Source organism: Cupressus sempervirens, chromosome 6, assembly GCF_028749045.1.
Source record: "Cupressus sempervirens isolate cs-2001-9-10 chromosome 6, ASM2874904v1, whole genome shotgun sequence".
NCBI classification, from domain to species: domain Eukaryota; kingdom Viridiplantae; phylum Streptophyta; class Pinopsida; order Cupressales; family Cupressaceae; genus Cupressus; species Cupressus sempervirens.
In genome coordinates, this window is record NC_143123.1 from 672,414,760 (window position 1) to 672,440,158 (window position 25,399).

The following is a 25,399-nucleotide window of genomic DNA, read 5'->3' on the forward strand; positions in this document are numbered from 1 at the left end:
TGACAACTAAGTGTACTTGGACAATCATGAGCTAATGCTTAAGTAATTTGCATTTAAAGATTCTTATCATTTATGAAATGACTCATCATATTGTTTCTTTCTTGCAGGGGAGCCACTCCACTTCACCCATTATCTAAAGCTTCTTTGCCTTGGTGAGTCCTTGGAGTTTACTAAACTTCTCGATACCCTAACACAGTCTCACTAAATATAGTCACATATCAAAAGTACAACGTGCACCTGCTTGTACTTTGGTTGCTGCTCCTAGAAAATTCAGAGCTAATTTAAGTATAAAAATCTCATAAGAATTATAGTAACATGAGAGAGATAGCATCATGGACAAAGATTCTTATCTGGCCTAAGGTTCGGCTCTCTGATATACATTTGAAAAACCAACCCAACAATGACATATAGTATCAACTGCTCATACATAGATATAATAAATATGATCTAATTGTATCAAAGCGACATCACCTGAACTCAGAAGTTGAATATATGTGAGTTCTTTCCAACCCCTTCGCGTGAGCCAAGAGTAGAGCCGCAAAATTGAATGAGGAGGAATGATAAAGATATGAGAAAATAGAAAGAATGGTTGGAAAATATTGCCCGCTTTGTGGAAATATTAGAAGTACTGCTCTGTGGATTTAGCAAATGAAAATGAGAGAGAGGTATCTCGAAACCCGCATCCGCGGTGATGTATAATAGGAACTCTTGATTAGTTTTAAACAAGAACATCGGTTATTAAGCAGATGTGATAAGCATGGCCAATATCAGCCTCAAGAAACTCTTCAGATGCTAATTTAAAATTTATAAGAAATATGTTGATACAAAGGTGGCATACGCTCAATGACATGGAGCCAAAATGTAATGTCCCCTTTTTTAGTAGGTTCTTGCAGTTGGCTAGGTCAGTGCACCATGGCGACCCTCGTGAACTGGCAGTAGGATTTGAGGGTCTTAGTTATGTGGTTATAGGCTTTCAAACAACCTATGGTGGGTTTTGGCTCCATTTGAAGTACTTACTATTTATAGTAAGTACGGTTTGTACCAATGAACTCAATTGAGTTGGGTGATACTCTCAGTTTTTATTTTAGGCTTCCGGTTTGGGCTCCAAGAATCTTGGAGGGAGCATCTATTTATAGTAAGCTACCTTGTCAGGTTCATTCATCGTCTTTCATCATTAGAATCACTTTGGTGTTGTCAGATTTCGATTCTGATGCTTCTTCAGTTGTTTTCGCAAGACAGGTGAATTATTATTATTATTCATCTAAATATGCTAAGGTTGCTATTTTTGTTGGTGTTGTTTGTTGATCACCTTAGTATCATAGCTCGTTGGAATCGAGATGAAAAGTTTTAAATTGTGAGAACAAGAAACAATGGCCTTGCGTGTCAAAATTTGAAGTTATGGTGGAAAAGGTTATTTTCTGGAGCGAAAAGCTATTAATAAATTATATTAATGACACTTTAATATATTCTAATGTTGTGTACAGTAAGCTTCTTAAGTGGAGTTCTTTTGGAAAACCTGTGCCATTTGGAGATTATAAATATGAGGACATCTAATGAGAAAAGCATCCGATCATTTGATTATCTTATTTTGCTTTGACGTCTTTGTGATGTTTCTTGAAGTTCTGATTTTATATGCCCTTGCTGAAATATAAGGGTTTGGATTTGAGAAGTGCCTGGTAATTCACAATTGAGGTATTATGAATGAATTATGAGAGTTGTTATAGCCTGAATTGTGGAGTCTTCCTTCTGTTTTGACTGTAGCTGGGAGACATTGTGTGGGAACTTAATTGCATTTCAGCCTGCGAATTGAGAAGGGTTTGTGGCATCATTACCTAAGTTCAGATGGTTCTTGCGTGAATATTAATTTGTGCAAAATTGCAGTCATTCCTTGATCCAGGCATGAGCTAATTGAAGCTTTTGTGATCAAAGTACACTTGTGTGTGGGGGTTTGGAGAGGCAACGTCTATACAGCCACGAAAATGCACTTTCTTACGAAGGAGAGGACTTAGAATTTTTTTTGAAAAGTTAGAAAAAGTAATGTAAAGGAAGTGCATTTTCGTGGCTGTATAGCCACGGGCGTTTGGAGATGCCTGTGCATATTGTAGAGGCTGTCATTCATCTTTAGAGCAGCAATTGGCTTGTTTATAATCTGCAAGCACCTCTATACAACTTTTTGTAATAGATCTGGAGGCCTACGATTGTTTCTTGGTGGCCTGGTTCAAATTCTAGTGGTTTGTGTTCAGGTTGCTAGTCAAGGAAAATCCACCATTATGCCAAATTCAGATTCTTTATCAATTAATGTAATTTTCAGTACATGATTTGAGCAATTTAATTGCAGCATCAAGCTTTTATTAAAAATAGATCAATTTAGTATTTGTTTTTAGAATTTTAGTGCGAAGCATTTATATTCTAAAAACACAAAAAGAAACAAATACATTCCAATGTCATACAATTATAACAAAGTTCTGCACCAAGTGCTTGACAAAATGTCAAACCATTGATTTGTAAAGAAAATTGATGTTTGTTTAAGCTATAACCAAATAGGGTTATTACAGTGGTATCAGAGCAATTTCTTGCTAGCCTGTAGGAATTGGGCTCAGTTTTTATTTTGTTCTGTGCTGACTTTGAAGATTTTCGTATCTGATTTCTAGAGTGACCAACACTTTATTTTCTCTAGCTATGGATAGACATAGGACTAGCAGTTCTAGAAGTCAGTGGAGTAATGAGTAAGTTAGCGTAAAAATGAATGCCTTGTAGGAAAGTTTGGAGAAAGTGAAGCTTCATCAACAGAGGTTGGCGGAGAGCTTGTCGATCTTGTGATAGTTGAGAGGGCGGCGAGGTATATGGTTTTCGCCTTTAAAAGGCCGACATCGAGGTTGCAGGGAAGGAAGCTTGAGTTTTCCTCAATAGGTGTCCATGATGTTGATGTAACTATATTTAGTATGGTACCTGCTAGCCCCATCCGCAGTGTTGATGATGGACTCATTCCATAGAGATCAGTAGATGTGTCAGTACCCTTGGTGGATAGCGGCATTGAGCTGCAGCAAGTTGAGGCTCCTAGAGTTGTAGCTAGTGCAGAGACAGTTGTTGTAGCTAGTGCAAAGACAGTTGATACAATTGTTACTACTGACACTTCTGGTTCTCTCAAGGAGGGGATTATTATTGGAGATTTGTATGTGAGTTATCATAGTATTGCTCCAGTATAGGAGGCAGCTGCTTCCTCACGTGAGACCAATGCATGTATGGAGTCAGCCAGCTGTGATGTTGGTGATTTGTATGTTACAACGGAGTCAGTAGATGTGGGTTCATGCTCTAGTGTTATTGATTCACAATTGACGTTGAGTTGTGTGTAGTATCAGGTGTTAGCAGTTGAAGTTTTATTAGGAGATGTGGATGTAGATAGTATGGACACATCTGATGATACATTTGGTGATCCTATGAGTTGCACCGAGTATGATATCCCTTGCTAGGTATCAGCTGATGACTTCGAGGAGGTTTTGGATAGGTCCTAGGTTCAGTGTTTACAGGATCTATCCTTTGAAGTGGAAGTGTGGGCATATTGATATTGTGAGGGCTTCTATTTCTTCAGATTAGGAGTTGATTGAGGTACATAGTAGTTGTATTTCAGATGCAGAGTTGTGCAAGGTTGATAGCACACATGTAATGAGTGATCTTGTGGTGGACAACTTTGATTCGGTTTTCTATCACAGTGCAGTTAGTGAGACAGAGAGCTTGCATAGGAGGCAGGGTTTACAGAGGCATCATGTGACTTGTCAGTTGAAGGTGAGTGATAGTGACATTTCTTCAGCTCTTAAGCGTTATGATGTTATTCGTCAGATGCTAGCTACATCTGGTTGGGGTGCTTTTGTGTTAGATGAGCACGGTGATAGTAGTCTTTCCCTAGCAGAGGTTCATATGCTTCGAGAGGTTGTCAGGATCTTGAAGCATTGTTACTCTCAGCTAGTTGCAGGCAGAGATTACCTTCTGGAGTGGGTTAGCACCTCTTATGAGACGTTGTTAGGGAAAGAGGAGGTAGTTGAGCTTACCCAGGAGCTTGAGGTGATTGTGGACTCTCTTCAGTATACACAGTTGACCCTTTAAGAGTCACAGTCACAGTTGGATGAGGTTACCGTGGAGTTAGAGTGGGTACAGTTGACATTAGCCTTAGACCTTATTTAGTTACATATTTTGGTTGGTGGTGAGTTTGCTTCCACAGTTGGGGATGAGGGACATGATGTGGCCAACACATTCGTCCAGCATATGGGTGCAATAGGTATAGAGGAGGTGAGAGCATCAGGGGAGACGGGCTCTCATGGTGATTTGCTTTCTTCTACCGGAAGCGGATCTATTTCTTCATTTCATATAGTTGGTACCATTGGACAGATGGTAGTGCCACATTTTCAGAGAGATCAGTTGTGGGTCGCAAGGGAGTAGGTTGATGCTTCCACATATAATTTCTATTGCACAATCCTTTATGGAGTATCTATTGGAGAGTTTAGATGTGAGGGAGGATTCATACAAAGTGTCTGAGGGTACTCTAATTCGAGCTCTCATGCTATTCAGAGGTTGGTTGGAAAGATTGTAGAGGCTCTGTCTACTATACTTCCCCACAGGGATTTTGAGGTTGGGTTTGCTGAAAGGGTTGCCCAAAATCCTGCCTGACCAATAGTTCGGAGTCAGAGATTGGAGCCATCTTTTGATTCCCAATTATATGATGATGGGCCCTTGACAAAGATTGGGAGTTTTTATTGGCATTACATTGTGACGGGTGCTCATCATTTTTCTTTTGACCCATAGGTAGAGGACTTGGTTTCATGTCGGTGTGGGTTGGCTCTAGTTTCATACCATCCATTATGGGATGGGTTAGCACCATCTTTTGTAGATGGGATTGATAGCTACAAATTAGACTCCTTGCAGTATCTACACACCCAGGATAGCTTGGCAGAGGTTGGAGTTGGTGGTAGTGTTTCAGGTACCTATGGTTGTCACTATCACCACAATGCAGTTGATTGTGAGTATCTGTTTGATGGGGACTCAGGTGTGGACAGGGTTGGTATTTCAATTGGGTTGAGTTTGGATGAGTTGTTGCCTACATCTGTGCCTCGAGTCAGTTTTCAAATGATTTTGATGTTGATGTCGGTTATTTGGGTGTTGGTGCTATAGGAGTTTCTTGTACATAGTAGGGATATTACGATGTTCTACCTTTGGGATCCAGGTGGATTGTGATGTCCATTTTGCTCTAGGATTGCTTTGGGACATGCAATCTTAGGGAGGGAGGACTGTAATGTCCTCTTTTTTGGCAGGTTCCTGTAGTTGGCTAGGTCAGTTCACCATTGTGACCCTTGTGAGTTGGTAGTAGGATTTGAGGGTCTCAGTTATGTGGTTATAGGCTTTCCAACAGCCTATGGTGTGTTTTGGCTTCATTTGAAGGACTTACTATTTATAGTAAGTCAAACTATTTGTTCTGATGAGCTCAGTTGAGTTGGAGGAGTTGGGTGATGCTCTCGGTTTTTATTTCAGGCTTCCGATTTAGGCTTCAAGAATCTTGGAGGGAGTGATTATTTAGCAAGTCACCTCGTCAGGTTCATTCATCGTCTTTCATCATCAGGATCATTTTGGTGTTGTCAGATTTTGATTTTGATGCTTCTTCAATTGTTTTCGCAAGATGGGTGAATTATTATTATTATTCATCTAAATATGCTTAGGTTGCTATTTTTGTTGGTATTTTTGTTGATCACCTCAGTATTATAGCTCGTTGGAACCGGAATGAAAAGTTTTAAATTGTGGGAACAAGAAACAATGGCCTTGCGTGTCAAAATTTTAAGTTATGGTGGAAAAGGTCATTTTCTGGAGCCAAAAGCAATTAATAAATTATATTAATGACACTTTAATATATTCTAATGTTGTGTAGAGTAAGCTTCTTAAGTGGAGTTCTTTTGGGAAACCGGTGCCATTTGGAGATCATAAATATGAGGACATTTGATGAGAAAAGCATCCGATCATTTGATTATCTTATTTCGCTTTGATGTCTTTGTGATGTTTCCTAAAGTTCCGATTTTATATGCCCTTGCTGAAATATAAGGGTTTGGATTTGAAAAGTGCCTAGTAATTCACAACTGAGGTATTGTGAATGAATTATGAGAGTTGTTATAGCTTGAATTGTGGAGTTTTCTTTCTATTTTGATTGTAGCTGGGAGACATTGTGTGGGAACTTAATTGCATTTCAGCTTGTGAATTGAGAAGGGTTTGTGGCATCATTACCTAAGTTCAGCTGGTTGTTGCGTGAATATTAATTTGTGCAAAATTGCAGTCATTCCTTGATCCAGGCATGAGCTAATTGGAGCTTTTGTGATCAAAGTACACTTGTGTGTGGGAGTTTGGAGATGCCTATGCATATTGTGGAGGCTTTCATTCATCTTTAGAGCAGCAATTGGCTTGTTTATAATCTGCAAGCACCTCTATACAGCCTGCTGTAATAAATCTGGAGGGCTACGATTGTTTCTTGGTGGCCTGGTTCAAATTCTAGTGGTTTGCGTTCGGGTTGCTAGTCAAGGAAAATCTACCATTATGCCGAATTCAGATTCTTTATCAATTAATGTAATTTTCAGTACATGATTTGAGCAATTTAATTGCAGCATCAAGCTTTTGTTAAAAGTAGATCAATTTAGTATTTGTTTTCAGAATTTTAGTGTGAAGCAATTATATTCTAAAAACACAAAAAGAAACAAATACGTTCCAATGTCATACAATTATAACAGAGTTGTGCGCCAAGTGTTTGACGAAATGTCAAACCATTGATTTGTAAAGAAAATTGATGTTTGTTTAAGCTATAACCAGATAGTGTTATTACATAAAATAAGGACTTGAGATTATATCTCTCAAGATTTATAAAACAAAAATATTTTGGCATTATGGTATTGTGCCATCTCTATTTGTACTTACATGTTTACATACATGTGCATATATTTTTATTAGTATATTTATTTGATATCATCATATTGATATATACACATCTACATATACATGTATGTGCAAGTATGGATGTCATAATAATATGGTGTCAATGTACTCAGGAGACTCCACAATGATCAAAGGTAACAATTTAAATTATTAAACAAAAATGCTTAATGCTTTTTTTTGTCTTATGAACCAACTGGGTAGCTAATGGTTGTCCCACATACACTCTTGCTTGCCTAGCCATTTACTGATAGCTAGGGTGGTTCAGAACTCGTACCTATTTGCCCAGTGATGGTGGTGCCCCCCATGCCTAATTCCTTTCTGGCAATGCTTTCCCCACCTTCGACATGCTCCTACAAGGAAATTCCCCACGATTATACCATATTCCTCAACAAGTTATTATTCATAAACCATCCAACACCAATTCACTTCCATGATGAATAACCAATTTTCCTAAATTTCAAGATAACAATATAATAGCATCATAATGATTAACTATCATGCCAACTTCATATGAAATTATAACGATCAACCATCTTAGCCTTTCACATGATCGTAACTAATTTTACCTGTCAAATGATTTCATAGGAAACCTCAACGACTTTATGAATAATTTTAAATTGAGCCAAAATTTGGGATGTAACATACCCTTCCCCTTGTGTTTCATCATCCTCGATGAACTTGAAATTTTAACGAACATTATAAAGGAGCATTTAAATTTGGGCCAAAAAATGGGATGTAATAGGGTGAAATCACCTTCCTATCTAACCATGTGATTTTTGAACATAGCCTTGCTCCCCTTTTTTAACACTATTGACTATCTCGACTCAACATTTGACTCTTACCTTCTTGTTCTCATACTTGCCAATTTTTGACATATTTGCCATTTTTTAATGCTCTACTTTGAGAGATTTGCAAAATTTCAAATCACCACCAATCTATTTACCACCTAAACCTACCAATAAGGAGCAAGAAGAGGGGCTTGCCATTTGCAGTGGGACGATGGTGTGAAAACATCACAATAGGTTGGAATGCCACTAGAACACGATTGAATTCCACAGGGTAACAAAGCAATTAGGCCCGAGAGCTATGCTAAGAATATTATAGAAGTCTAGAAGATAAACAAGAGCATTCAATATAAAGCAATTCGGGAATATGAACCATCATGGTTAGTTGAAAGCTATGTTGAGTATTAAGATATATTGTTGGAGATGCCAGTGACTTCTTTATGATGATAACGAAGTGGAGTTGAAACAAAGATGAAGAAATTTTCATTGATTCTTCAATATTAAGCTTAGATGGATATCACACTTGGAGATGTCTTTTGGTGTACAAATAATCATAAGTTTATGAGCACCCTGACTTTTTCAACTATGGTTAGTAGACAAAGACATACTAATTACTAATGGCTTTGACATTGGGACATGAAAAATAACATAGTTGAGATTGATGTCACAAGAATGACCTAACATTTGGCTATATATATGATTAAAAATTATTTTTAATAAAAGTAGCGAAATTGGGTGCCAATAAAACTTTCCTTGGACCAACTAGGACTCAAACCTAGAACCTCCCATTTGTTGCTATGCTAATCTACCACTATGTTTGCTATCCTCTTTGTGACCTAATCTTTTATAGGTTGGCCGTATCTTATTTTTTTGGCAATATTAGAACTCTTTCTCATGCCAAAGTGATGTATAATTGCTGATAAATGCTTGTGGAAACCACTAGATCACCAATTCAAACTATTATCCTATTTGCTCCATCCGAATGAGAGTATACGATGCTATAATGTTGTGCACTTCTGATTATCAACTGCAAAAATGGAGATGGAACTATCACAAAACTCAGAAATTAATCCTAGAAAACCCTACCAGGAAACAAAACAGCTAGCAGAGGTAGTTGTATTTCTACCAAATATTATTAATCAACAAACAAGTATAGAGAGTAGATACAATTTCTAGCTGCTCCAATTGGCCACTTTTCAATTCTCTAATGTCTCCCAAAGCTGAGCTCTCAATTCAATAACTATACCTCTCAAAAAAGACTCCAATGATGCAACCTAGCCTCCTTGTGCTTGTATATAGATGTCGGGATGTTCTTTTGCATTTGAAGATCCAGTATCAGAGTATTTGGGAAAGTGTCTCTTTAAGGTTGTAGAGTGGAAATATCACTCAAGTTCACTGATACAAAGATATGCTAATCGTATAGGATAACACAATTGAGATACATATAAAGTAAAACATAGAATGTACCATTAATACTACAATACCGGTAGGCAAGGAAATGGTTTCTTTATTAATACCAAAAACAACATGTGTATATTGACAATATTCCAAGTACTTATAGAAAGGTCGGTTGGTTGGAAACCAACTGACGCATTCCCTCACCTCCTAACCACCCATCTCGACTAGCTTTAACAAGTACTAAACATAATAGTTCATTCCAATTACATCTATCCCCTCAAAAAAAAGAAATCGTCTTCCAGACGACTGCTGAACAAGAAAACAACAAAAAAAACTTTGACTTCAAGAAGAAGGATGGGAGCACATCCTTGAGCACAGAGCTCCCCATAGCCGTTGCAAATCCCTTTCAGCTGTCTTTTGTTTTGCCCAAACACCCTACAATACCCTTAAAGCAGCCATCATCTTGGCTTTCGATGTGGTGATCTTGTTTTGCAATCCAGCTTTCTCTGTTTTCCAGGCTTCTTGCATTGTAACTTTCTCAGCTTTCCATTGATGTTGAAGATTCTGCCTTTCTAGCCCCCATGCTTTAGCCAGGTTTTATTTTTGTGCCATTTTCCCTTTGCTTTTTGTCATCTTCCTTATCTCTTTTTTTGCTTGCAGTACCCCAGGTCTTTGCTTTCTAGAATCAATAATGTTTCCTCTGCGTGGGTTTCCTATGCTTAATTTCACCATTGTGTGTTGGTGAGTCAATTCCAAAATTTCTTTAACTATTTATATATGCCACCTATACCAATCGTTCCTGTGATGTGACTATTTGTAACAAACTTCCATGTGTGGGAATGTGGTACGGACTAAGCGTGTGTAGTACAACCTTGAACTTCCTCTTGTCTTAGAATTGATTGTACGACTTTTTGTAATGTCTCTTGCCATCATACGGACTCCACACGTATGGATGAACTCTCTGATTCTGTACGGATGCTACTTCCACTTGCACAGGCTTTTCCTCTCGTACAGATGATGTCTTAGGTGTTTCTTCCCATGCCTCTTGTACAGATGCCACCTGTACTGCCTCTATTGCTTGTTGTATAGATGCCTCATGATTGATAATGCTCGTTTGAAAATGTCTTGCTGTACTTCTACTTTTTCCTTTGGTACGGATACCTGGCGTACTTCCTCTACTGCCTGCCATATGGAAATCCCATGTACTAGCCTCTGCCGTACGGATGCCTTTCATACGGGTGTCTTCGGTACCTTCTATTGTATTGTCTTCTTCCTTCGTACAGTGTCCTTCTGAAAAGTTCGCACGCTTTCTTCCTATTGTATGGATGTCTTTATGACTGTATGGCTGGTGCTTCCTTTGGTATGACCACTTGTATGGCTGTCTCCTTATGTATAGCCTCAACTTCCTTGTCTCGTATAGCTCCTCGTATGACCTTTAGTATCCTCCTCCTGCTTTGTCCATTCGTACTTATTCCCCTTGTATGGTTGTTGGTCTCCCTCCGTACAACTATGATTCTAGTATGTGTTGATATGGCTTTATAAGACTTAGGGTGGAGATTTATTTCTTCGTCGTTACTTTCTCCTTTTATACTTATGAAATAACTAGGGACCCGTTCTTTCCTTTCTTCGTATGTTTTTAATTTAGACCCATTGACGAGGTCTTTTACCGATTTATTATCTAGAGTAGATAACTTTATTGCTCCATTCTCTTTATACTTCGTGTACTCCTCCAAGTACCTTCCTTTTGACTGAGATTCTTATATTTGCAACATATTACATTTTGTCTCCCATTTGCCAGTGGAATAATCCATTAAGGGAACTTGTGTTGTCATCTGAGCATTCGCCTAGTTTGAGCACCCCTTCCTTATCTAGTTCCATCCCTTCATAGTTTTCTTCTTCGGAGTCTAATGCCAAGTCTTGACTTACTGACTGGTTCCTGAGATCTATGATGTACTTTCTTCCTTTAGTCTCAATAGATAGCATGTTCTGTTTCTAGTTATGGGTAACTTTTGCTGCGACCAACCATCCCCTGCCTAATAAAGTATTGTACTCTTTCTTCTCTAAAGTGATAACCACAAAATCCAAAATTTTTTTTGAGTACCAACTATGACTTTTTGTCCCATCAAGGTTCCTATACTCTTGATTCCATGTTGGTCGGCTCCTAAGAGTTGAAATGTTGATGGCCAAAGTGTTGGTTTCCCTATTTCCTTCCATGCTTCTTCTGATAAAACAGTTACATTGGGACCTCCATCAACAATGGTATTTGAAAGCTTGCACCCTAATATCTCCATCTCTACTACTGCTGGCGTTCTCCCTATTCCTATAGTGAATAGGGTATTGTCTTCTATCCGTACTTCTCCTTCCTTCTCTTTCTTTGAAGTTGTCCTTTTCATATTTGCTCCTTGAGTTAGCGCTACCTACAATCATAGTTGGAAAACTTGCCAAAGGCAAAAGCTTGCCAAGGCCCCCAAAAGTTTAATCGGGAAAAACTCGGCAATTTAAAAAAAAATTCGGGAACCTAAAAAAACCGCTGAAATTTAATTGAAAATATATTTATTTTGCAAAATTTAATGAGAAGATGCATCTAATAAGTTAATTAAAGAGAAGACAAAAGAAACAAGCAAAGTTTAGATATATAAATGCATAGTGGGTACAAAATTGCATTCTCATGCGGAATATGGCAGGAAGCAAAATAGTAAATAGTTTCAATTTGTCAAACTAGAAATAAATACTGAAAGTCTAAATACATCAATACAATCACATCTTACTCTTTCTAGCTGTACTAGTAGGAAAGCGATAGAGTCTAGTCCTCGAAGAAGTGCCCCGCACTGGGATAGGGTGTGCGTTGTGTGACTATGAACTCTGTGGTTGTGCCTCCTCGCTCGACATCCCTATTGACTGGCTCGACGTCCTGGAAGAGGATGTATCTCCTCCTATATGTGGCACTGGTAATGCCTCGTCCTCTGAGCTTGAATCATCATCGTCCTCGTCCTCAATGTCATCCATTGTGAAATGAAAATCAGTTCCAGCATCCCCCTCCATGGCCTGCCTCTCCAAATCAGCGATCTCATCTGGTGAAAACAATGGATTTGGCTCTTGTGCTGTCCAATCAGAATATGGATTTATCTCTTCCAGATCAAGTGGACCAGGTAGTGCTGAACTCTGTGCCCTTTTTATGCGCAACTTAAAATTATAGTGCACATGAACAAGGTCATTAAGCCGTTTTTGAGTCATTCTGTCTCTTTTCTTTGTGTGGATGGACTCAAATAAGCTCCAATTGCGCTCACAATGGGTTGAGCTATAAGATTGGCATAGGACTGTGAGAGCAAAATTCTTTAAATTGGGGGTATTGCCACCCCAACTTGCCCACCAAGTGTCTGCAAAACAAAATATAAAAAGTTATAAAGCAATGAAAAAAGATAATAAAAAACACAACTTATCAATTTGCAAAAGTTTTAAAGTTTGACGCTTTACCTGGTGTTTGAGTAGATCTTGCTCTCTTTGCTAGCATAGAAGAGAAAAAATTACCCCTCGATTCCACATAGACTTGTTGTTCGGTCACAACATGGTCTCTCTCTGCTTCATTGGATATCATTTTGTTAATGCATTTAGAGAGACCTTCTATGACTTCTCCGTTAGGATCTGAGTAGGAATCATCAGCCTTAAAACAAATAGAAAATGATATCAAGTTTGATTACACAACCTTAAAAAGTAAAGTAAAATAAAGTCTTAGTAAAATCTCAACTTCAAGGACAATCATAGTACCTAAATTTGTGTTGAGGAAGTAGCCTGCTGCATGAATGGGTTGGTGGAGCATATTGTTCCACCTCCTATCAATTATTTCTTAAATGGGGTCAAATCTGAGTCTGTCTCCATAATAGTAATTTCTAATAGCCTCTTTGGCCCTATCCATGGCCTCATAAAGACCTCCAATTGGGGATTGTTTCCTATCACATATGCGCAAGACTCTAACCAGGGGCATAGACATCTACATTTGAAATTTGAAAAATACAAATTAGTTAATAACATAGTAAGTTATGAATTATAATGAAACTTGAATCAACTAAATATATAATGTTTTGACTCTTGAAGTTACCTCTACAATCTCAGCCTTTGCAAAAAAACTATCATCAAAGACTATTTGTGCCACAGCCTCTCCTTTGGGCTTCTTCGAGTAAGATGAAGCAACCCAATCAGCACACACAAACATTTTTTTCAGAGCCAATATGTGCTCGAGAATACTTTGCAACGTCAAGAATACCATTGCAAACCTTGTCATAGCGGGTCTCACCAAATCTTTGCCTTTAGTGGTCTTTCTCATCAAACTGAGAACCCATGGGTGATTATAGATATATTTGGTGACTCGCCTAACATCTTCCACAACTGGACTCACCCAATCAAGTTTTCCTATGTCCTCCAAAAGAAGGTCAAGGACATGTGTTGCACAAGGTGACCAAAAAAGTGTGAGATGCCTCTCTTGGAGGATTCTACCTAAAAGATTAGTAAAAAATCAATGATTAGTTACAAACTTTCCATATTTACATCAAATCTAAATTGAATAATACCATTGCATTACATTCATGATTCATATTGAACATAAAAAATTAAATTTACCTACTGCCACATATGCTGCTGCATTATCTGTGATTATTTGCACCACATTCTCTACTCCCACCTCCATGACAACATTCTCCAACATTAAAGCCAATGTGTGTGCATTTTTCACTTTGTTGAAGGCGTCAACAGATTTCCAAAACACTACATCATCTTTGCAAGCAATCAAGAAATTAATAATGGTTCTACTTCTTCAATCTGTCCACCCATCAGATAAAATGGTGCAGCCATACTTCTTCTACTCTTTCTTTTGGTCTTCTATCAATACTTTTGCCCTACCAATTGCATGGTCAAGCAACCTACAAAATTTAGGTGTAATAAAGTATTAGTAAAAAATAGGAAATAACAATTAAGATTTAAAATATAACAATGAACTGAAGTGAATCACAATTACTTACAATTACAAAATAGTAAAATACTAACCTTCCACTCATATCCTTGGGAGTAGGCGGCTTGTACCCTTTGCCCGATATTGAAATTGCATTCACCAAATTCAACCAATAGGGACTATCGGCCGCATACATTGAGATATTGTTGAAAAACCAAAAATCAGCTATTGCAATATCAGTTTGCTCATGCACCTCCTTGAACCATCCAGTGCCCTCTAATGATGGTTGTGATCTAGCTGTGTTCCTGGGCACACAATAACTCCCTATCCCTAATGCGGATGGTGATGAAAAACTAGGAAATGTAGAAGAAGTGAAACCGGCAAAAGAGGCATTTTGTTTGCGGATCTGTAGGCCACAAAGAGATCCTGGTATGTTCTCAAGTGCTTCTTCTTCTTCTTGCATATCAAAAGAAGATCCTTGAGATTCAGCTATAGCTGCTTTCATAGCTAATTTCACCCTCTCCCTATTCAATTTTTTCTCTTCAGCAGCTACAAGTAGGGCATTGATGAATTTTTCTTCTTCTTTAGTTACCTTGAGACAAGGATTTGACTCATGTTTCTTTATGCCTGCAAAGTGGTATTTGAAGCAGTTTATGCCTCCATAAATTAGTCTTTCACATGGAATTCATATAACCTTCCCATCATTATTTGGAGCTTCATAGGTATACTACTATGCCTTATCTCTTGCATTTTTAGGCCAAGTGTCTATATATCTAGATGGGCATGGTGTTTGTGGCCACTCTTCTTGCGGGTTTGTCATGTTTTTTTAATGCTTGACTGCTGCCACACATAAATTTATAGAAAAATGAATAAACAAAGTTAGAACAACTAGGGTTTGTTTTTAGAAAATCTTATATATTCTTCAAAAAAATTGTGAAACATAGAGTTGAATGGCTTTTCAAATGATTCAAACATAGAGTTAAAATGCTTTTAAATGATTTGAAATCATTTACAAACAATAACAAAAACAATAGAATATTTGTTAAAACTATAAAAGTTTTCAAACTATGATAAAAAGAACATACCTGGAAAGAGATTTGTCTTCTAAAACTAGTTAGAATCATCTAAAACCCACTCAAATCCGACTTGAATCACTTGCAATCAGCTAAGAATGCCCCCAAACCTTCTTCTCTCCACACCTCAAGGCTCTAGAGAATACAAATGCAACAAACAATGCAAAAAAATGAGTTTTTTGCCCTATTAAGCCATCACAGTGCACAGGCTACAGGAACCATGAGTTTTTGATTAAAACTTGCAGATTAAGCAGCGATTTTTTGCCCCGGCACCGAGTTTTTCATCCTACGAGTTAATTTGGGATTTACTCGCCGAGCTTAAAAACTCGGCTAGTGTCTGAAACTTGCCAAGTACTCAGCGAGTTTTCCAACTATGCCTACAATTGGGGTAGTGTTTCTAATAAATCAAAGATTCTTACTGGGATAGTGGTTTCCAGTACTTGCCTCACAATATTTGGTACACCCCTATTGGAAGCAGGTTTTTCTAGCCTTGTCTTTCCTTCCTCTCCCATGCTATCTTGAATGTCCTTCGTTGCTTCTTGAAATCTTTCCGTCACTGTGGTAGCATTTAGATAGGTTAATTTTCTAGCTTACATCCTGGTGACTGCAAGAATCTTGCCTTTCGGACCTTCAATATCTAACATATTTACCTCCTTCTGTCTCGAGCAATTCACATCCTCATGATTTCCTAGCCCACACCATTTACAGAGCATTCCTCCATTTTGTCCGCCGTCGCTTTGACAATCTCATCCAAAATGTTCCCATTCATTGCATCTCCTACATTGTATCATTGGCCTCCCCTTAAAATCATATTGGAGTGGATGCCGTGGTGTGTTGTTATTGCTGTTGTTGTTGCTATTATTATTACTTACTCTCCTGTTATTTCTATATCCTCTTGGTGAGGCTTTTGTATTTGTGTTCTTTAGCGGAGTGAAGGGGGGTGTAGATTGCCCCCCTTGGGTTAGGAATACTTGAGCGCTCCTTGTTTTTAAATTATAAGGGCAATCTTTAATTGCGTGCCCTAGTACTTGACAAATCTCACAAAATGCTTTCTTCGGGCATGCCCCTTTTGTATGGCCTTCTTTTTCACACATAGTACACCAAAATTCTCTCCCTTCTTTCTTTTCTTCTTTACTCCCTGCCACTTCCTTCATCAATCACCTTAGGTCTTTTCTTAGGGCTTGAATGGTTTTGGATTCTTTTTCGCTCTCCTCCGAGCTTTCACTCGCACTTCCATGCCTTCTTGCCTTGGAAGTTTTACTCTTGCTTTTTATGTCCATGGCACAGGTACATGCATTCCTAAAGGTTGATGGTGGGACTATCTTCATCTTTTTCCTGAGCGACAGTTTTAATCCTTCGATGAACCATCGTTTCTTTAGTCCATCTGCTGGCTTGTTGTCAAGTTTCCCTATTAGCTCTTTTAGCCTTCTACTATAGGTTTTAACGGATTCATTCTTCGCTTGTCTCGTGTTATAAATCTTCGTTATCATCCTTTAGCAGTCTGAATTCTTCCTCAAAGGCTATGCAAATATTACTCCATGTGTTTTTCTTTGCTGCCTCCAAATCGGTATACCATTCAATGGCTATACCCTTTAGTGTGGCAAGAAAATTTTTAGCCACTCAGCTGGGTCATTTTCTTCGTTGGCTTGCCATATTGTTATGCATGTTTTACAGTGGCAGACGGGGTCCTCCTAGCCATCCCCTGTGAACCTTGGAAATTTTTGTTTGTCTATTGCCATTATGTGGGTCTTTTTCCCTCCTGGTGGAACACTTCTTCCTGATGGCCCTCTTTGTTCCAATGGAACACTTCGTCCCGATGGAACACTTCCTCCCAATGGAACACTTCCTCTTCGTGGAACTCTGCCTCTCGATGGGACACTCCCTCCCGATGGAACACCTCTTCCTGACTGGAAGTTTTCTCTCGAGGAGGAACTACTGAAAGTATCCTCTTCTTCTTGACTTTTCTAGTGTCGAAGATCTCTCCTTGCAGTTGTCTCTGGATTTCTGTACCCCAACTTCCTTGCTGGTGTCTCTGAGATGACCAATTTTGCTATACCTTCAATTGTATGATCGATCAACCTTCTTGGATTCTTGTGGAATCCCCTTGTCCTTCCCTCAAGTTACAACATCTCTCCTGTTGCTGCTGGAGACGTAGTGTCCTCAAGGCGACTTCTTCCTTAATTTCTTCTCCTTGTACCCGCCTGGGATATATTTTTGGAATCAGGGGCATGAATCAATTTTATTGTCTTTCTCTTTTACTCGTAACAAATTACTTGCTAATAGGCGAGGAATCTCTCCCAGGAGATCATAAACCGCTGGTGGCATTGGAAGTTTGTTGTGTACTGTACCTTTAGGGACTGTTCTCTCACGGGCTTCCCTTCGTATGTACTGATCAATTGCAATTTCCCAGGCTATCACCAGATCACGTGTCAACTGATCTTCCTTGGTTATTTCTTCCTCTTCCCATCACTATTTGTTATTTGGATGAGCGGTACAAAGGCCCTTCCCATTACTCCATCCTGCTGACCTCCAGGTTCAGACTTAGGCAACAACGCCAAAAATGTAGAGTGGAAATATCACTCAAGTTCACAGATACAGAGATATGCTAATCATATAGGATAACACAATTGAGATACATGTAAAGTAAAACATAGAATGTACCATTAATACTACAATACCAGTAGGTGAGGAAATGGTTTCTTTATTAATACCAAAAACAACATGCGTATACTGCCAATTTTCCAAGTACTTATAGAAGGGTTGGTTGGTTGGAAACCAACCGACACATTCCCTCACCTCCTAACTACCATTCCGACTAGCTTTAATAAGTATAAACATAATAGTTACTTTATTCCGATTACAAAAGTGATAAATAGTTTTGTAACTGCCTTAGCTGTTGTGAAGAGAACTGATAGGTTTCAAATCCCATTCTCCCTGTGGAAACTTGCTTACCTTTTCATTCTGCTGATAAAACTGGGTGTTTTCTATTGCTGATTATTTATGGAAAGCCTCAAGTTGATAAAGAAATTTCAAACCAGATCTTTTTGGGCCACTTAGAATCTTGACCAGTATGCACATCTTAAATCTTCAAAATTCACAGGCAAACTTAATGTGAAGAAAGACATGCTACTATTGGTTTTCCAGTGATTATACAAGATATTCAAGCCAGAATAATGCTCTGTGATAGAGTTCAGTTTGATAAATATATGATTTGGAACTTAAATTGGAAAATAGAAGCAATTGAGAAAATCTTGTGCAATTGGTGAGTGGCTCTAATATATTTCATGGTTCATGAAAAAGTCATTGCTGCATAAAGGATTTGTCAAAGCAGCCTATAATCAAAGTAAAATAATTACAAGTTGTTAATAAGGTGAATATGAAGAAGGCATCTTTTTGAATGTGTTTACAGTTCTTCTGAGCAGCAAATGCCAAGCATAAATCCTATGAACATTTCACCACAGCCATTTACTGCATGAAAGACATATTGACTATTAAATTGTAAATGCATGAATAGTTTTCTGTCAACTAGTCATTTTTTCCCTTTTTAGTTATCTATTCTGATTTCACAATTTTGCAACACCACAAATTTAATCAGATATTTCATTGGAGAGAGAACAGAATTTGCATTCTGCGTTTGTTTTGAATTAATCTCTAGTATACTTCCACATAGATTGCACTGTGCTTTCCTTCAAGTATATATTTTATTGAATTCAATTTCTCTTTTAACATTTTCAGGTTGCAGTTTCATGTGCATTGGCTGCATACAAATTGAAGCGTCCTGTCCGAATGTACCTTGATCGTAAAACAGACATGCTTATGAGTGGTGGACGGCATCCTATCAAGGCAAAATATACAGTTGGGTCAAAAAGTGATGGAAAAATTACAGCTTTACATGTGGATTTATTCATCGATGCAGGATTCACAGTTGATTTCAGCCCTTTGCTTCCTAATACTATAATTAGAACAATGAAGAAATACAACTGGGGAGCTTTTTCATTTGACTATAAATTATGTAAAACAAATCTACCAACAAAGTCAGCAATGAGGGGCCCTGGAGAAACACAGGGATCTTTCTTTGCTGAAACCATTATTGAGCATGTTGCCTCGATTCTAGGTTTGGGTTCAGTTGTTGTAAGAGAGAAGAACATGCATACACTTGAAAGTGCCAAGCTCTTCTATGGGTCTTCTGTGGAGAGTCCTGTCAGTTATACATTGCCTTCAATATGGGAGAAACTAAAGCAATCTGCATCATTTTATGAGAAAATGGAGAATATTAGAGAGTTTAATGCTACTAACCAATGGTTCAAAAGAGGCTTATCCTTGGTACCATGCATTTATCCAGTAAAACTTTCTCCTAAACCAGCAAGAGTAACCATATTTGAAGATGGTTCTATTGCTGTAGAGGTGGGAGGAGTTGAGTTGGGTCAGGGAATTTGGACTAAGGTAAAGCAGATGACTGCATATGCTCTTGGTCAATTATGGCCAGGTTTAAGTGCAGATTTAATGGAAAAAGTTAGATTGTATCAGTCAGACACTATCAGCTTAGCACATGGAGGAATTACAGCTGGAAGCACCACATCTGAGGAAAGCTGTGAAGCAGTACGACATGCTTGTGACATATTAGTTGAAAGACTTCACCCAGTTCAGATTCTCTTAAAGAAGAGCAATCCAAATGGTTTCTCCTGGACGGATTTAACTGTTCAGGTATGCAATTCTAAGCATAAAAGATTGTACCTCTAAAAAAAGTTAGGACAGTATACTTATGATTGAAAAAAAGTGCTAATACTTTATTTAACTTTAGAATTCTTTATAGATAGGATGAACTAATTCTCTGTCAATATTTATAGTTTTGGTCCATTGCTTCCCTAGCTTAGTGTGTTTGATGATTTATATTTTTTGATTGGTTTTGAGCATAGATGATGTAATCTCGCATATGCTTGTCTTTATACCACTATCCCTATCCCACCACCTAACAATATAACTCTTCTACTCATAACAGAATTAATTGTTTGGGGAATAAATCAGCAAATCAAAAGTATAAGATTTTTTGAAAAAAACAGGAAGAAATCGGATTTACAATAAAAAAGAATTTGTTGAAGAAAAAGAGTCAAGAACTACTATTTTAAAATTGTAGGGCATTTCCATAGCATAGATGTATTGAGAGCAAATAAAATATAGAGTTCAAGCCATTAATTGTTAAAAATAGAATTTTGTAGTTTATATTCATAGTACTGTTTTTATTGCACAAAACATACCACAATAGCGTAAATAATATCTAGATGGTCACAGTTGTCAAAATGTCATTTATAATATAGGCAGATATTCAGTTTACTTTTCAAGACAGTCACTAAAAAATTGTTTAAGTCTGAGATTAAGTATTAGTTAAGTGTGCGTAGTAGTTGTTTACAAAGAAAGAATATCAGATCCTTAAGACATTCAAAACAATATTATTGTTTTCAAGTAGTTTATTATACATCTCTAACAATTGTAAACCACTGGCGGTGACAAACAGTTCCTATTGTAAACTGGCATTATAGCAGGTGCTATATTATACATCACAAGATAACTTGTAACTATGTTCTTGAAGTGTGAATTCATGTGATTTTTATTAGAATATTATTATTTTATTACTTTAATGGGCATCTTAGTTAGTCTTTAGTTTTTTCCGTCTTTAGTTCACTATTGTTTCTTTTAGAAACATCATCTTTGGAAATCTATTTAAGGAACTTTCATCTCCTTTGTTTAATACAACAACGACAACATTGATTTACCATAAGAATTTTCAATAGACTTATTTGAGTTCAATAGGGCATTGTTAATAGCATTTTTATTTTATTTCTTTTACAGTTTACTTTCCTCTGCTATTTATTTGTATGCATTGAAAAAAATTGATCAGATGAAGTTATAATGTGGAATGTTCTTTTTAGTTTGTCTTGCTATCCTTTTTTTACTGTTTAAGGCCGTACATTAGCCTTATGTATTTCTGTTCTTTTAGTATCCTCTACTATTTCATCCATTTAGGAAGATGTAGAATTGTATTTACCTTTTAAGTTTTAACTGTATGACTCAAATAAAAATGCATTTGGCTTTAGTCATACAATTTATTATACTTTATAAATATAATACATCCGTCATTAATTCATTAAACTGTAGAAATATAATTGACAGATATATACAAACTTTATTTTCCTTTAATAATCATTTCTAGAATCGGATGATTGAGGCCTTCCAAAATTCGGCTGATGACTGCGGTTGCTCCTTATTCTCCTTTGTTTAGGGTTTTCCTGAGGTTAGAAAGAAAATTAAGGAACAAAATTACAAATTGTTTCCACACTGATTCTGCACTTATTCAGCTCTGAAATCGGCCTTATTTTTTTTGTTTTGACAATTTTGCAAGTTTTTTAAGGGTTTCCCTGGATTTTGAAATAAATTCACTGTTTCTTGCTATTTTTTTAATGGATTTTAACATGATTTAATGTGTTTTTAAACACAACTTTGAAAAATGGTTCAACATTTTTTTCACAGATTGGAATTTTTTCAGGGAAAATATCTGCTGGCTCCAAGACTCATAATTAATTGGGTATAATCACAATTTTTTGCAGATTATTGCTTCTCTACTTATTAAAATTTCTGTGTTGCATGAATACTTGTGCCCATACCCTTGGGACACACAGCAAGTATTGGTATACATACCCAAGTACCGGGCACTCAATGGGTACTCAGTGGAGAGCATCATAGCTAAGGACCTTGATTAAGATTTCTAATTTTTTGTTTTTTCAGTTTCTGGTTTGTGTATTAGTTTTCTGTTTATCTGAGCTTATTTCAATATGTAATCAGTAATCAGTTTAAAACCTTGGTAAAATGATTGTATGGCATTTCAATTTGTGTACTTAATCTTCAAAGTTAATGTTTGACACCAAAATTTATCACTATTCTTGTTTGGAGAACTCAATGACATTATATTTTCAGATTAAAAATATAAATTTATATATTAAAAAATTTGACATAGCCAAAGTAACCCATATCTCCTATTTTGAAAAAATTAACCATACCCATACTTGTACTTGTCTCTAAAGTACCCAAGTGGCCTCATCTTCGTGCAACTTTGAATAATTTTCCTTACCTTAATTAATTGGCTTTATCAAAATCAATGTGATTAATAGTTGTTATTATTATAATTTAAATAAAATATTTTTTAACAAATATACAAATATTAGAATAAACTCAAAAAAGTTCATTATCCACAAATAATTTAATAACAATTATTATTTTTACCTCATAATCAATCCACAATTAGCAAATCGATCAAAATCTAGATAATAATTCAATCCAGTCACTCAACAAATAATCAACAAAGTTGATCACTTAGTAAAATGAGATATGTGTAACTAAAGACAAGGACCCCCCGTAGCTCAATTCATGGCTCCTCCCATTTTGAGAGCATTTCTTAGTCATGGAGTAGGTGAAGATGGAATTAACCAAGGTTTTAGATTCTAAGTAGTTGTATGCTTGAAATGTTAGAAACACTTTGTCAATGGATACGCTAGATGTTGTGAGGTTTTGTAATGTCCCCTTCTCTGTGCTAGGCCTTACTGGCACATTGTTGGTCTATCTCCCCATCCGGATAGGCTAATGACATTGATTGTGAGGATGCCAGCCAGTTACAGGAGTGTATTTGGTTTTGTTGGGGAAATATTTTAGAGGAGGAGCTTTGCCATAGCTAGGTCACTCTATTTTATAAAGTGGATTTATAAAGTTACTTTATGACTTAAAATTATTTTTTAACAAAAGTAACTTTAATGACTAGAAGATGAAAATAGCTTTTATCCCACATTGCCTAATTGTTTTTACTTCCCCTCATATTGAGTTTATAAAAGTAATGAACTCCTTGGGATTGTCACCGTGAAAATATATCAACATATTGTTTGTGAAATCAATTGCTTGAATGTGACTGGCTTTCTTAAAGACGAAACCCCTTAAGAAGTTTGGGAGACTGGACGTAGCCCCAGTGTCTCTTGGAAGTGTGCACACAAGTTCAAGTACAGAAATTGTAGAATAGTGTTTTGTTTCAGTCCCTTTCCTAGCAGTTAATAGTGAAGATTATTGAGAGTTTTAGTTTGCACTAGCAAAGGGGAAAATGTAGAATCAGTGATCCACAATATAGGAGAAAGGGAGAAGAGTGTGAGAGCAGTTTGACCAAGGCAAACAACAGGCATGTATATACACTACAGACCTGAGGTACCTTGACCTCAGTGAAGGAGAACGATAGTGTTCTGTGGCAGTCTATAGTGTGGAGAGTGGGAGGCAGTGTGAAGCATGAATAACCTCCATACAGGTCGGGAGATAAGCCCAGGTCTTTGTCTTCAACCATTAAACGTTGGGAGACTCGACTCTGCAATAACAAATTTGTGGGGGGGGGGAAGACATTACGCATCATGGCTGTTGTCTGCAAGCCCTGCACATATCAAGGGTGAGTTAAGTGTGTCATACGTGGAACAAGGAAGCCACAGATCCATACTATCGACCCAAGTTATTGATTCCTATAGCAGACGGGAGTGCAAGAGTGGCATTCAGAGTTGGGACTTGCAGAAAGCACGTACAGTGAAGGGCAGATAAACAGGAGCCATATAGACAACCGGTATCATCAACGATCACACTTAGGTTCTTGCTACTTTATTTTGTATTGTGTCGTGAAATCAATAATATTTTAACGGTTCAAACTCTGCATATGAATGTATAATTTCGTTTGATAGTTGTTCCTGCAAATTCTGTAGTAGACAAAATGTGTATTTGGAGTGATGTATTTAGAGAATGATATGACTTCAAAGTTGCTTTCTTTCAAGTTGTCTTGATATATTGGATTTTCTTAATCATACTGCTGCATTACTGGAGTTTGGGATAATACAAGTTTTCACACCATCACCGCATTATAAATGGGCACTCCCCTCTTTTGTCTTTCTACTCCTGTAGTTGTTTAAGTTTAATTCAGTCCTGGGTTTTGTGTAGGGGGTTTTAGGTGTCTTCTTTAGGCCTTCTTCTCACCTAAGTCAAGGTGAAGGAATAAAGTTTTGGTCAAGTGGTGAAGGGTTGTGTGGTTTAGAGTGAAGATGGATCTTGTAATTTTTTCCCCTTCAAAGTGATACGTTGCTTTTTAAAATGATGAAGAGAAGGAAGAATGGTGATATTCCTAAGGATAACTGCTGCAATCATGTTTGGTGGAAATCCTTTGATCAAGGGATTTCCACCATGGGGATTCTCTCCTTAGGATTTTCACCTTTCTCCTCAATCACTCAAAATTGATCCAAAATCATGCTAAGGCATGACAACTTCAAAATAAATAGCATAAGATGACTTTATTCAAGAGAGGATTAGATGTTAATGTTTCACTTGAAATGTTGAGTATTTGATTTTGTATGTTGTAGTGGAATAAAACTCACATCAACAAGACCTTTAGCAAACAACACTGTGGCTCTCATTTGTGTCATATCTAGAATCATGCCAAAAATCTTTTGGAACTTGTTGATATACAATTGCACATGTCTCATTTGTTTGAGTTGTGCCAAGTCTCTCTAATATACCTCTATACCTTTCCTATCAAACTGAGCAATAAGTTTGCTTACAAATTCTTTGTACAAATGGCATGCTCTTGTTGTTAGATTTAATGTTCCAACAGTAGTAAATAAATGATTGTTGCACATGTGACAAACCTTATTTGAGTTGCTAGCAGCAAAACTTCAATGTAGGTGTGAGTCAAAGAGTTTTAGTTTGAATCAATTTCTGGTTGTAGATGTGTTTGAGTTAGGTGTCCATAAGTTCTAGTTAGCTGTCAAGTTTATGTGTGTGTTGTCAATCATGAAGTAGTCTGTTGTCAATCTAATTAGTAGTCATTTAGGAAAAATGGTGGGTCAATCTATTGTATAAATATGCATCTATTATTCAAGAATAACAAGTTGGGGATTCTTTCTTTTCCTTCTATGTTTCTGCTGTTCTACTTTTTTAATATGGTATCAAAGTCTTCTTCCTATTAAGTTATGTCTGTTAGAGAAGAAGTTGTTAAGAAGATGAGGCCTGGAGAAGAACCACCGGATTATTATGATTTCATTGAAGAATTTGTTTGATTTTGAAGAGATCAATGCTTTGAAAAATAGGACAAGCTGTGGTAGACACTAGATGGATGCTCGAATAGTCTGAGGTGCTATAGGATTGGAGAAACTATACCTTTACGAGGGTTATGAGACACA

At 37.2% G+C, this 25,399-nt stretch overlaps 1 protein-coding gene across 1 annotated transcript in view; it reads left to right on the forward strand.

The window, feature by feature from the left end:
• LOC149553978 (indole-3-acetaldehyde oxidase-like) overlaps positions 1 to 25,399 on the forward strand; it is a 97,045-nt gene that overhangs the window by 47,005 nt on the left and 24,641 nt on the right. Inside the window, exon 6 of the mRNA XM_089789311.1 lies at positions 18,894 to 19,862. Within this exon, the coding sequence (XP_089645437.1) occupies positions 18,894 to 19,862 (969 nt within the window). The remainder of the gene's footprint in view (positions 1 to 18,893; positions 19,863 to 25,399) is intronic.